The 14,766-nt window shown below is 44.0% G+C and overlaps 2 protein-coding genes across 3 annotated transcripts in view; one reads left to right on the forward strand and one right to left on the reverse strand.

Annotated features, from left to right (window-relative positions):
* PRPSAP2 (phosphoribosyl pyrophosphate synthetase associated protein 2) overlaps positions 1-14,766 on the reverse strand; it is a 38,085-nt gene that overhangs the window by 1,701 nt on the left and 21,618 nt on the right. For both annotated transcript variants that reach the window (XM_048867892.2, XM_048867893.2), the window contains 2 exons: positions 13,680-13,828; positions 1,984-2,054 (listed from right to left, as the gene is read on the reverse strand). In XM_048867892.2, coding sequence (XP_048723849.1) covers positions 1,984-2,054; positions 13,680-13,828 — 220 coding nt within the window. The remainder of the gene's footprint in view (positions 1-1,983; positions 2,055-13,679; positions 13,829-14,766) is intronic.
* LOC142068417 (uncharacterized) lies at positions 4,115-5,930 on the forward strand. Its single transcript, XM_075117569.1, has 2 exons — positions 4,115-4,940; positions 5,328-5,930. The coding sequence occupies exons 1-2, from the start codon at positions 4,358-4,360 to the stop codon at positions 5,489-5,491; spliced, it is 747 nt and encodes a 248-aa protein (XP_074973670.1). The 5' UTR covers positions 4,115-4,357; the 3' UTR covers positions 5,492-5,930.

Raw genomic sequence — 14,766 nt, forward strand, 5'->3', positions numbered from 1 at the left:
CCTATAGAAAAAGTTACTCCAAACATTAAGATCTCAAATTAATAACGTTTTATATTAAAACCCCAAAGAATAATGCAATTTCTCCAGCGTCCTTTAAGACAACATCAGCCTTTATGTCATTGGCACGTCTAGATCTGCAGTGTTAACATTCATGAAACTTTGTTTCTCTGAAATGATGCAACAGAGTCCAGCTACCAGGCTTTCACCTTACGAAAACTCTCTTGGACAGAGTTTCAGGCGACCCATTCAGTAGACACTATCAGGGCCAGATCCTGCTTTTCTGTGTCTATCATTGTGTATTTTGGAAAATTAATTGCAGTATTCTTCACTAAAGCACAAGAGGATTTTTAAAACCTATACAGCAAGATTCAGTCATGTAACCAGGAGGGTGCATGAGGGAAGAAACCAAGCATTTAATAAAATCCCAGAATGTATTTACTAATAAAACAGTAATAAATATTCCCATAGGACAGTTAAAAACCTGGAATAATTTTTTATTTTTGAACTTTGAAATTCAACAAGGGATAAAACATTTGATTTTAAAAAGATGTGGAAAGACTTCAGTTAAAAGATAAAATGGCCATTAATTCAAGATGATGTACAGGGACCCCAAAACTTACAGTCATTATGAAAAGCTTTTCCAAATCACCTCAATCATTACCCAAAGTTTAGTTAATATGGCAAAGAAACTGGTCCATCCTTTCTTCCATTTTATTCTGACACATGCTCTTTAGTCCTTTAACATCTTGAATGCAGCCCTGTTAACATCTATTAGCTGTGGAAGATCATTTCTAACCAGCCCTTTTTTCTTCACTCTGCCTTCCCCAACACACTGACATCCTCCTGGCTTTTAATACAGGAGCAATGCCCTAAGAGTCTATTAAAGTACAAGGATTGGATTAACGGGTCAGTTTCAGAAGTTCCACCAGAAGTTTTCATCAGTAAATTACACTGGAAGAGAGAGTTGGCACCATCATCAAGAACTAAAACAGCACTTAAGTATTTTATTAAAAAATAAAAAGATTTCAGAGAGATAGAAGGGAGTGATCCATTTTACTTTTAAACTCCCTCAAATGTCAACCTGTGTGTAATTGTTATTAAAAATTCTCTTGGTCATTTAAATTATGAAAGTGGAAAGAAAATTGAAATTAATGGCCTTAAATGCAATTTTTCCATTAAGACTGAGCAGCTTGCCATTTTGCTCAGCTGATGAGCCACTACACACAATTACACCAATATTCTGAGCACAAGCTTCAGAGAAATCCAATGTATTTTAGCAACATCTTCTACTCAATTATCTTCAAGTTCTTTACTAACCTTAATTAACCTCTCTATTCATGTAAAGTAAGCTGCTAAACTCATTTTATTGAAGGGGCACAGAAATATTAAGTCCATAATCAAGGAGATTTATACTGCAATTTCGGATGCTCTCAGTTAATAGAGCCTGTCAAGGATATTAGGAAACCTCAGAGTCAACCTAAATGTCTTCCTTATGCGCTTAGAATGTTCGTGTAGTGAGCAAACATCCAAACAATTCATGTTTTTGCACTAGTTAAAAGTTTTAAATGCCAAATGCCAACAGCTCAGCATTTAATAATGACCCTTCAACTAGACACTGGCAAGATTTGTGGAAGGCCATTTCAAGCTTATTAAAAAGAGAGAGAACTAGAGTGTGATGGGATTTTTAAAAAAATAACCAAACAAGTTGTTTTCAAAGATTTCACTTATATTTGGAAATCAGGAAATTAATTTTTGAGATTGAAAACCAAGATAGGATCTTCCACTGAATTCTTGCCCTGTGTATCCTTAATTTAAGGCTAGAGTGACCCCAAGCTCTCTTACATGTCAGGAGTTTGACAATTTTAGCTTAGATACAATAGGAAAACCTTCAAAATTAGCCCTACTTTAAAGGATACCCACAAATATACACACACATTCCGAAATTCAAAGCTATCAGAGTTTTGATCCAAAACATCCACTCACCACAATGATGGCTATTCTTCCTCCTACATCTCCAACAACTGTGATGGGTGGTTTTTCCTTTGGAATCAGCACTGATTAAAGGATAAAAAAAGAAGAAAAATTGCACATGCTAAAATGAATGAGGAAATTCTTGCTTTGCACTAGACATCGTTTCTCATTTTTTCCATAGATAAAAGCAAAGCAGCAACTGTCTCTACCATCATTGCTCTGCTTCCTTGGGCAGCAGAGTCTCACGCCCAGAGCACTGAGTCTTTCCACATAGGATATTAACTATAAATATTTAGGCCTCGATTCTGCAAGTTACTCTGTATGAGTAAACACCTGCACAGAATCCCTTTGAAATCAGTGGGGTTCCAGATGGGCACAGTGATCCACCCATAAAATAACTTGCAGGACTGGTGCCTTAAAGGCACATGTTTGCTGTCTGCTAACTCAAGCCATTAAGTCTTGTATGCAGTGCAATTTGTACAGTAAAATTTAAGAATGACATTCAGTTCCTAGGGAGGAACGGGGATTTCTGGGCTCAACAATGGTGTAAAATGCGTATGAAAAAACGGTTACTTTCCTGCACAGTAATTGTTGTTCTCTGAGATGCGTTGGCCACATAATCAGTCCACTGTAGGTGCGTGCGTGCCCAATACACTGGAATCAGAGACTTTTGCCAGCAGTATCACTAGGTAGTGCCTGCGTCCCCGCTGTCCTCTTGCTCAGAGCCGAAGGGGACATGGCTGCCACCTCCCTTTCCATTCCTTCGTATCCCCATCCAATACCCAAAGCAGCGGGGAACGTGGGATGGCCATGGAATGTATATGTGCATGACATCTCAAAGAACAACAGTTACTGTACAGATAAGTAACTTTTTTCTCCTTAGAGTGATTGTGCATATATTCATTCCAATGTAGGTCACTCATAAACTGTTCTCGTAGAGGAAGTGCGACTTCAGATTACTTGGAGACTGCAGCACTGACTGGCTGAAATTCACACTGTCCCAGGAACCCTGAGTGAGAGCATGGTGTTTGGAAAAGTTATGTACTCATGTCTATGTAGCAGCCTTGCAAATGTCCACTATTGGTATGTTACTCAGGAAGGCTGATGAAGTGGAACAAGCCCTAGTTCAAAGGGCCATTATTCTCAGAGGAGACGCAACCTTTACTAGATCATAGCAAAGCTTGATACAGTCAGACATCCAGTGAGATATATGATAAGATTAAAGGGCAGCCAGTTACAGCCTATCAGAAAAGGCTACAAAGAGTCTTGGAGATGACTCAAAAGACTGTTCAGGCTATATAAAAGGATAGAACCCTTTGAACATCCAAAATATGAAGCCTCTCCTCAGCTTTGCTACAGTGAGGCTTTGGAAAACATACTGGAAGAAGAATAGGTTTGTTGAGGTGGAGTGCAAATTCTACCTTAGGCATAAACTTACAGTGTGGCCTAAGAGAAACCTTGTCTTTGTGAAAGAAGGGTCCTGCTAACACCACCTGAACCTCTGACGTGCTTCTCACAGACACATTCGCTATCAAAAACACGGTATTGACTGATGGCAATTACAAGGAATTTGTTGCTAGAGGTTTGAAGAAGGAACCCATTAAACAGGACAAAACTAAATTCAGGTCCCATGAGTATATGTGTAAACGAGGCCTTTTAAAACCCTAGACACAAAGGATGCGAAAAAACCAAAACTCATCTACTGGAAGTTGTATCAGGAGATGGAGCCCAGATACACCCTTATAAAACAGATGGAGAGATCGGAAGATTTCAAATGTCCCTTTTAGCTCCATGATCACCCTCAGAATTAGGAGGATGGAGGAAACATATATGAGAAGACCTGACCAAAGGAGAAGGAAGGTGTCTGTCAAAGAACCTGGACTGTGACCTCTTCTGGAGCAAAACTTCCTGCATTTGTTGTTCAGGGTGGTTGCAAAGACTGTGCTAGCGTCAGTGCTTCCCAACCACACCCTGACTCGGCAGCAGAGAATTTGTTTTAAGCACCTTTTTATGAGAAAAGAAGTGCAGCCTATCAGTCTCACACTAGGACTTTAGGTCGAATTTAGCAGCGTTAAATCGATTTAAACCTGCACCCGTCCACACAATGAAGCCCTTTATTTCGACTTAAAGGGCTCTTAAAATCGATTTCCTTACTCCACCCCTGACAAGTGGATTAGCGCTTAAATCGACGTTGCCGGCTCGAATTTGGGGTACTGTGGACACAATTCGATGGTATTGGCCTCCGGGAGCTATCCCAGAGTGCTCCATTCTGACCGCTCTGGACAGCACTCTCAACTCAGATGCACTGGCCAGGTAGACAGGAAAAGAACCGCGAACTTTTGAATCTCATTTCCTGTTTGGCCAGCGTGGCAAGCTGCAGGTGACCATGCAGAGCTCATCAGCACAGGTGACCATGATGGAGTCCCAGAATCGCAAAAGAGCTCCAGCATGGACCGAACGGGAGGTACGGGATCTGATCGCTGTTTGGGGAGAGGAATCCGTGCTATCAGAACTCCGTTCCAGTTTTCGAAATGCCAAAACCTTTCTGAAAATCTCCCAGGACATGAAGGACAGAGGCCATAACAGGGACCCGAAGCAGTGCCGCGTGAAACTGAAGGAGCTGAGGCAAGCCTACCAGAAAACCAGAGAGGCGAACAGCCGCTCTGGGTCAGAGCCCCAAACATGCCGCTTCTATGATGAGCGGCATGCCATTTTAGGGGGTTCAGCCACCACTACCCCAGCCGTGTTGTTTGACTCCTTCAATGGAGATGGAGGCAATACGGAAGTAGGTTTTGGGGACGAAGAAGATGATGAGGAGGAGGAGGTTGTAGATAGCTCACAGCAAGCAAGTGGAGAAACCGGTTTTCCCGACAGCCAGGAACTGTTTCTCACCCTAGACCTGGAGCCAGTACCCCCCGAACCCACCCAAGGCTGCCTCCTGGACTCAGCAGGTGGAGAAGGGACCTCTGGTGAGTGTACCTTTTAAAATGCTATACATGGTTTAAAAGCAAGCATGTGAAAGGATTACTTTGCCCTGGCATTTGCGGTTCTGCCTTTGCAAAAGGTTTCTGGGGAGGGCAGCCTTATTTCGTCCTTCATGGTAGGACACTTTACCACTCCAGGCCAGTAACACGTACTCGGCAATCACTGTAGAACAAAGCATTGCAGTGTATGTTTGCTGGCATTCAACCAAAATCCGTTCACGTGGTGGGAGGAGGCAAAATGCGACCTTGTAACGAAAGCACATGTGCTATGTATGTAATGTTAACAGCAAGGTTTACCCTGAAAGAGTGTAGCGACTGTTTTATAAAATGTGTCTTTTTAAATACCGCTGTCCCTTTTTTTTTCTCCACCAGCTGCATGTGTTTCAATGATCACAGGATCTTCTCCTTCCCAGAGGCTAGTGAAGCTTAGAAAGAAAAAAAAACGCACTCGCGATGAAATGTTCTCCGAGCTCATGCTGTCCTCCCACACTGACAGAGCACAGACGAATGCGTGGAGGCAAATAATGTCAGAGTGAAGGAAAGCACAAAATGACCGGGAGGAGAGGTGGAGGGCTGAAGAGAGTAAGTGGTGGGCTGAAGAGAGTAAGTGGCGGGCTGAAGACAGGGCTGAAGCTCAAAGGTGGTGGCAGCGTGATGAGAGGAGGCAGGATTCAATGCTGAGGCTGCTGCAGGACCAAACCAGTATGCTCCAGTGTATGGTTGAGCTGCAGCAAAGGCAGCTGGAGCACAGACTGCCACTGCAGCCCCTCTGTAACCAACCGCCCTCCTCCCCAAGTTCCATAGCCTCCACACCCAGACGCCCAAGAACGCGGTGGGGGGGCCTCCGGCCAACCAGCCACTCCACCACAGAGGATTGCCCCAAAAAAAGAAGGCTGTCATTCAATAAATTTTAAAGTTGTAAACTTTTAAAGTGCTGTGCTTAAAGTGCTGTGTGGCATTTTCCTTCCCTCCTGCACCACCCCTCCTGGGATACCTTGGTAGTCATCCCCCTATTTGTGTGATGAATGAATAACGAATGCATGACTGTGAAGCAGCAATGACTTTATTGGCTCTGCAAGCAATGATTAAAGGGAGGAGGGGACGGTGGTTAGCTTGCAGGGAAGTAGAGTGAACCAAGGGGTGGGGGGGTTAATCAAGGAGAAACAAACAGAACTTTCACACCGTAGCCTGGCCAGTCATGAAACTGGTTTTCAAAGCTTCTCTGATGCGTACCGCGCCCTCCTGTGCTCTTCTAACCGCCCTGGTGTCTGGCTGCGCGTAACCAGCAGCCAGGCGATTTGCCTCAACCTCCCACCCCGCCATAAACGTCTCCCCCTTACTCTCACAGATATTGTGGAGCACACAGCAAGCAGTAATAACAGTGGGAATATTGGTTTCGCTGAGGTCTAAGCGAGTCAGTAAACTGCGCCAGCGCGCCTTTAAACGTCCAAATGCACATTCTACCACCATTCTGCACTTGCTCAGCCTGTAGTTGAACAGCTCCTGACCACTGTCCAGGCTGCCTGTGTACGGCTTCATGAGCCATGGCATTAAGGGGTAGGCTGGGTCCCCAAGGATACATATAGGCATTTCAACATCCCCAACAGTTATTTTCTGGTCTGGGAATAAAGTCCCTTCCTGCAGCTTTTGAAACAGACCAGAGTTCCTGAAGATGCGAGCATCATGCACCTTTCCCGGCCATCCCACGTTGATGTTGGTGAAACGTCCCTTGTGATCCACCAGAGCTTGCAGCACTATCGAAAAGTACCCCTTGCGGTTTATGTACTCGCCGGCTTGGTGCTCCGGTGCCAAGATAGGGATATGGGTTCCGTCTATAGCCCCACCACAGTTAGGGAATCCCATTGCAGCAAAGCCATCCACTATGACCTGCACATTTCCCAGGGTCACTACCCTTGATATCAGCAGATCTTTGATTGCGTGGGCTACTTGCATCACAGCAGCCCCCACAGTAGATTTGCCCACTCCAAATTGATTCCCAACTGACCGGTAGCTGTCTGGCATTGCAAGCTTCCACAGGGCTATCGCCACTCGCTTCTCAACTGTGAGGGCTGCTCTCATCTTGGTATTCATGCGCTTCAGGGCAGGGGAAAGCAAGTCACAAAGTTCCATGAAAGTGCCCTTACGCATGCGAAAGTTTCGTAGCCACTGGGAATCGTCCCAGACCTGCAACACTATGCGGTCCCACCAGTCTGTGCTTGTTTCCCGAGCCCAGAATCGGCGTTCCACAGCATGAACCTGCCCCATTAGCACCATGATGCATGCATTGTCAGGGCCCATGCTTTCAGAGAAATCTGTGTCCATGTCCTGATCACTCACGGGATCGTGCTGACGTCGCCTCCTCGCCCGGTATCGCGTTGCCATGTTCTGGTGCTGCATATACTGCTGAATAATGCGTGTGGTGGTTAATGTGCTCCTAATTGCCAAAGTGAGCTGAGCGGGCTCCATGCTTGCCATGGTATGGCGTCCGCACAGAAAAAAGGCGCGGAACGATTGTCTGCCATTGCTCTGACGGAGGGAGGGGCGACTGACGACACGGCTTACAGGGTTGGCTTCAGTGAGCTAAAATCAACAAAGGGGGTGCCTGTACATCAAGGAGTATTTCAGGCAGGACTGCACGGAGGGTTCCAATAAGAAATGGTGCACCTAAGTTATCGTTGTTATTGGAACAAGGAGGTTAGCCTGGCCTCTGATTGATACATGGCTAGATTTACCTCACTGCACCTTCTCTGTGAGTGACTGCAGTGTGACCTAGAGGAATGAGTCCCCTAGACAGGGGAGGAGGCAAATGAGTACAAAACAAATCTGGTCTATTTCTTGTTTTGACCCACTCCATCTATCTTTTACATCTTTGGCTGGCAGCAGACGGTGCAGAAGGACTGCATGCCATCCACATCTCATGGCTGCTCGGCAGAAGATGGTACAGTACGACTGCTAGCCATCCCCATCTCTTGCCTGCCTGGCAGAAGATGGTGCAATACGACTGCTAGCAATCCTCATCTCTTGCCTGCCTGGCAGAAGATGGTACAGTACGACTGCTAGCAGTCCGTATCGCCTGCCCGCTCACCATAAGACGGTTCAATAGGACTGACTGCAGGACTAAAGAGAATGACCTGGTCAAGTCACTCCAAATTTAGTCCCTGCGACCATGTCTGCCCAGGCGCTCCCAGCCGACGCGGCCAGGAGCACCTCGGACACGACGAGGACGACTACCAATCGTATTGCACCGTCTGCTGCCAGAAGGCAATGGGTTGCTGCTACTGTGCAGCAAAGCCGTACCGCGTCTGCCAGCACCCAGGAGACATAGGGTGACAGTTACCTGAGCAGGCTCCATGCTTGCTGTGGTATGGCGTCTGCACAGGTAACTCAGGAAAAAAGGCGCGAAATGATTGTCTGCCCTTGCTTTCACGGAGGGAGGGAGGGAACGGGGGCCTGACGACACGTACCCAGAACCACCCGCGACAATGTTTTAGCCCCATCAGAGTGCTCCATTGTGACTGCTCTGGACAGCACTCTCAGATGCCCGATTGTTTGCCATTGTTCTGACGCTGGGAGGGGCGCTTACAGGGTTGGCTTCAGGGAGCTAAAATCAACAAAGGGGGTGGCTTTACATCAAGGAGTATTTCAGGCAGGACTTCACGGAGGGTTCCAATAAGAAATGGTGCACCTAAGTTATTGTCCTTATTGGAGCAAGAAGGTTAGCCTGGCCTCTGATTGATACATGGCTAGATTTACCTCGCTGCACCTTCTCTGTAAGTGACTGCAGTGTGATCTAGAAGAATGAGTCCCCTAGACAGGGCGGGGGGGGGGAAGCAAATGAGTACAAAACAAATCTGGTCTATTTCTTGTTTTGATCCACTCCATCTATCTTTTGCATCTTTGGCTGGCAGCAGACGGTGCAAAAGGACTGCATGCCATCCACATCTCATGGCTGCTCGGCAGAAGATGGTACAGTATGACTGCTAGCAGTCCGTATCGCCTGCCCGCTCACCATAAGACGGTTCAATAGGACTGACTGCAGGACTAAAGAGAATGACCTGGTCAAGTCACTCCAAATTTAGTCCCTGTGCCCATGTCTGCCCAGGCGCTCCTGATCGACCTCACAGAGGCGACCAGGAGCACCTCAGACATGACGATGACGGCTACCAGTCGTACTGTACCGTCTGCTGCCACAAGGCAAGGGGTTGCTGCTACTGTGTAGCAATGCCGTACCACGTCTGCCAGCACCCAGGAGACATAGGGTGATGGTTACCTGAGCGGGCTCCATGCTTGCCATGGTATGGCGTCTGCACAGGTAACTCAGGAAAAAAGGCGCGAAATGATTGTCTGCCCTTGCTTTCACGGGGGGAGGGAGGGAACGGGGGGCTGACGATATGTACCCAGAACCACCCGCGACAATGTTTTAGCCCCGTCAGGCATTGGGATCTCAACCCAGAATTCCAATGGGCAGCGGAGACTGCGGGAACTGTGGGATAGCTACCCACAGTGCAACGCTCTGGAAGTCGACGCTTGCCTCGGTACTGTGGAAGCGCTCCGCCGAGTTAATGCACTTAATGCACTTAGAGCATTTTCTGTGGGGACACACACACTCGAATTTATAAAACCGATTTCTAAAAAACCGACTTCTATAAATTCGACCTTATTCCGTAGTGTAGACATACCCTCAGAAGGCTTTGAGCACGTCGAGGAGGCCATAGGCAAGGAAGATGATCTCACACAAAGACTGCTTTGGAGCAGAGGCTGCTGAAGGGGCAATCCCTGGGAAGCAATACTCTGCTCTCTCGTGGTCAGGGTCAGGCTCTAAAGAGGGATGCATTGCCTGTTCCATAAGAGGAACCATAAGGTGGAAATCCCCTTCTCAGTCCTCCTGGGGAATGAGGTACAGATAGGACATTTGTCCCTCACATACCACTCACCTAAATGAATTAAACAACTTTTGTGCCTATCTGTGACAGGGATAACAGACCTGCACATGGCACACTGCTGTGGAGAAATCACCTGGATTTAAACCAAAATAACCCCTGAAAGACTATAAACTAACTAATTGAACTAACTACACATACAGAAGAAAAACGTGTCTAAGGTGGATAACCACAGGTCAAGAGCAACGGGGGAGCTCCAACTCTCATCACAAGCGATAAGAAGGAACTGAGAGGGAAGTGGTGGACACACCCCTTTTATGCCCTCAGCTCTGAGCATAAGGACAGCAGGGGCACATGCACCACTTAGGAGTACTGCTGGCAAAAGTCTCCAACTCAAGTGCAGTACTAAAGTGGACTGTATATGTGCGCAATCACTCGAAGGAGAACTTTATCAACCCGCACCACCCCACCCACACACACAAAATCAATACAATATGAGATGTTAAGACATTTTACTTGTTTCCTTCCAATGAACTGCTAACAGAAAAGTCCCCATCTAACGACCAAGTATGCATGAAGCATGCGTTCATTAATAAAGCACAAGACTACTTGTTAGGACTCCATACCTAGTCATCATTTGTACAGTGTAAATGTAAAGTGACCTGCAAACGCTTTCCCTTCTGGATTCTCTCACAAAGACTTGCAAGGCACCTTGCAAAAGTCTCTGCCTCAGTTTCCCTATCTGTAAAATTGAGTTAATTAAGCCTCCCAGCATCCTGTGTTTTAATGTCTATAAAATGTTGTAAGAGCCTCAGATGAAAGAGGCTGAAGTAGTACAAAGCATCATAAAGCAATATTTCCACACAGCATCACTTGCCCTTTTCTTTAGCAGCTTGGTTCAGTTGAAATGTTAGCACCTTTGCATTCTCTTCAAAGTTCTTTTCTGGATGTCTGACAAGGTGTAAAGAGGGCTATATTTCTGATACAGGCACCTAATGCTAATGCATACTGACAGATCTCCAACTTCTAAATGGCCATCAATCCTATGCTGTGGTGAGCAGCATTTCTGGAAGCAATGACCCTGACAAGAAAAGCAAGTGCCACCTTCAGAAGAGTGGGCTCAGTGTGGCAAGAACCAAGAGCCCTGCGGTGACTGAAAACCATGCTAACTTTTAAAGCTGGCAGTTTTAAATAAGGCTGCTGCTTTGCCTTAATTTATACCACTCGCCCTATTGCAAAGCAGCATGGTATGTTCTTATGACAATTACCCATCCTTCACACAGGGATCACAAGAATTGGGAAGACTACAAGAAGGAATTGCTACATTTGAGACAGAACAAACTGATATATAAAGGACAAACAGATGTATAAATAAAGCTTTCAACAATTACAGGATCATACAGTCAAACGTACTCTAATCATATCTGGGATCTTTACTTTTGCCATTTTCTGCTCTGTACATTTATATTTCCCTAAAACTTTTAAATCTCACTGACAGCAGTGACACCTGTTGGTGAATAAGTTTACAGTCTGTCCTTTTGCTAAATCATTCTCAGGTCCAACAACTAGCTGACATTAAAGGTTGTTAAGGAGTAAAATTTATCCCACAAAAGCAAGAAAATTCAAAGTTTTTTAAAAAACTGACATCCTTCATCTACTCAGTGCATTTTCATTTTTATTTCCCACAATTACAAAGGGAAGGGGAAAACACAAGCTGAAATAAAAATACAAATGTTAAAGTTAAACCTTATCACAGTGCTGGTTATATTTGTTGTAATTTTGAAGACACTAATTGCTACTCCATAGTTAAAGTTCCATTCTGAGATTAGTTTAAAACGGAACATACGTTTCTGTTTTTCCTCTATATGAGGTGGCCTTTCAGTGTGAAATTTCAATGTTAAAAAGCAAAAGGGCATAAATACTGTCATTTTTATCCACAGATGTATTTCAGACCAACTTCAATCTTACTTTTTTGACAACTGGTATATTTTTTTTTAAAATTGGTCTATCTACACAAAATTAAGAGAAGAATATTTACTAGATCTGTTACGTAAGATTTTTTGCTTTTGTTTTTTTAATACATTTTTAGCACTAAGGTCATTTTTTTGCCACTGTTCATCGTAACAGAAAGCTTATACACAGTAGGTGACCAATTGACAAAGTCTTCAGCATACACAAAATCCTCTGCACAGATAAAAATCTTTTTTATCAGAAGCTATAATTTTTCTATCAGTTTTTAAGTGCCAAGAAAGCATAGCTGTTAATGGAGAAAGTTGTATGCAATGTTGTAGCCATGTCAGTTGCAGGATATTAGAGATAAGGTGTGTGAGGTAACATCTTTTATTGGACCAAATTCTGTTCGGGAGAGAGACAAGCTTTCGAGCTTACACAGAGGTCTTCTTCAGGCCTGAAGCTCGAAAGCTTGTCTCTCTCACCAACAGAAGTTGGTCCAATGAAAAATATTACCTCACCCACCTTGTCCCTCTAATGGATAACGTTGTCATTAACCACTGCTCTAGTACGTTTCCAGGAACAACACGCCCTGGAGATCCACCAGCAACACCTTTCTCACAATCTTGCCCCTCCACCCCAACTAAAACATTAAAAAGCCTAGGAAATTAATACACAAAAAATGTTGTGGAACTGTTACAGTTGCTACACACACCATATGACAAAACTACTTCAGCAAAGAAATGAAAAGTTAAGCCACACCACTTTACAGTACATGCCTTCTACTCTTCAATCCACAGGGATGCACCTAACCACTACCACAGCTACCATACACACAACCATAACTGTACCCCAATATGGACGGCAGCCTTTATCACACACCTCATTTATTAAACTGCTACTCTAACAAATATCCACAACTGGTAAGTACTGGGAGGAGTTACTTTAGCAGAAAGGTGTGTGCAGAAAGAAGAGCTGAAGCGCAGAATTACGGATGTGGTCTGGGGTGTTCTCTTGCTTTTGTGGTTTTGAGTCTAATGCATGGTGTATATGTAGAAACCCTACCTGTTACACACAATTTTTATATGAAATTAGCTTATAAACAACAATATGGAGCACTCCTTGGGATTAATTCTTTTCAGCCAGCAATCTTTTTAGCCAGGAAAATATCCATCTCAGCTGTTTAGTTTTCTCTGCACTGTGTGGCAGAGAACAGATACTCTTGTATGAAAAATTTCATTTAATTATATTTGACTCTTACATAGCATTTTAATGAAATGAATCATGAGTGGAACCTGAAGTAAATCACTTGCCCCAGATCATACAGCAGGTCAGTGGCAGACAGGAATAGAATCCAGGTTTCCTGACTCAGAGTTCAATGCTCTATCTGCTGGACCATGCTACTTTCCTAAATTGATGTATTTACCTCAAGTGGAGAAGGGAAGGGAGAAGAGTTTTTTTGGGGGGAGGTTTATATACTGTTAACACAAATGAAATATTTAAATAAATCAAACCTAAACAGCCTTACAGTAATGTGTAAGATATGAGGTAATGAAATGATGAGGCAGAGGAACTCACTTGTCTATTTACCCAGGTCAGTGCAGGTATTGCAAACTCATACAGGACACACAGTCAGACCTAAAGAAGAGCTCTGTGTAAGATCGAAAGCTTGTCTCTCTCAACAACAGAAGTTGGTCCAATAAAAGATACCTTACCCGCCTTGTCACTCAGCCACACAGTTTTGCACTGCTGCAAATCATAGGCACCATAGGAAAAAAGGTATCTGTAGTAATTCTTTGCTAGTGTATTTCTGACAGCCACCCCTTTTTAACATCCTCAAATGGGTTAGAAAAATCCAAAATATAAGCAGTTACACACACACAAACTTACTTACTGGGTATCTCCAAACTGGGATGAATAGCAGCTACACTTTTGGCTGTAGGAGGTGAATGTCGACCATCCACCAGGTCAGATTCAGCATCTTGAGCTTCCCCATGAATCACAGCAATTCCTAGCCTCAAGCGCTCAGCGAATGACTGTGCCCTGCAGGAAAGAATACATTAAAGTTAAAATAACCCAAACACTCAACACAAGCCTATTTTTAACTTCTGAAATAGAGGAAAAATTGAATGATTCCTACAACTGAGGAAAAGAAAGCAGGGACTACTTCTAGAAGACACCTTCTAATCACTGGGTTTAGAAAAGCTTGATAGTCCTGACAGCATTTGCACTGGTCTTGCCAAAGTGTTTCAAGCCTTTGCAAGTAATAGAACAAGTGTTAATCATTAAGTTCAGATTACCATCTTGCTTCTTCCATTTTTCAGCTGCAACATGAATTAAAAATCAACTGTTAAAATCATATAAGATTATTGTCTTACACTCTTCTACTTCACTTCTGGCATGAGTTTAAAGGTGCCACAGCGCTATGACCCAATGTTGCTAGAAATTAACGCTGTATACCATTTGAAAACTAGGGATCTCAAGTGAGCTTTTCCAACTGTATACATCCCTCATTTCTAGTCCTGCGGAAGCCTGAGATCTTGGGCCTTAAAACTGACACTGGTCTCTCAGACTAGCAGGGTTTTTGACAGTGGTCCACAACTGACTGCAGCAGATTCAAGACCTCAGATTAATTTGCATTCCCTGGGTAAAAACTTTTTCAAATGGGAATAAATACCCAATTTAAAATTAAGTATACGAACATAAGAGGTGGACTAAACCGCACAGAATAACCTAGACAGTCTGGTTTGCAACTGTGGATATCCTACAGGAATAACAAAACTCAAGTAATCAGCTATTTAACCTATTGCCGGATCACTGGTTGCAAGTCAAAACCAGAGTTTTAGTAAACTTCCAAAACGAAAAAAATCCCTTACCATACACCATTTCTTCAATTGCAATCTTGAATTACGTAAAGGGTCAATATCAAGGAGTTTAGGGTACAAATTTAGATGTGTTAAAAATAAAGTTTTCAATTAAAT

Source organism: Caretta caretta, chromosome 10 (genome assembly GCF_965140235.1).
Source record: "Caretta caretta isolate rCarCar2 chromosome 10, rCarCar1.hap1, whole genome shotgun sequence".
Taxonomy (NCBI): Eukaryota; Metazoa; Chordata; order Testudines; family Cheloniidae; genus Caretta; species Caretta caretta.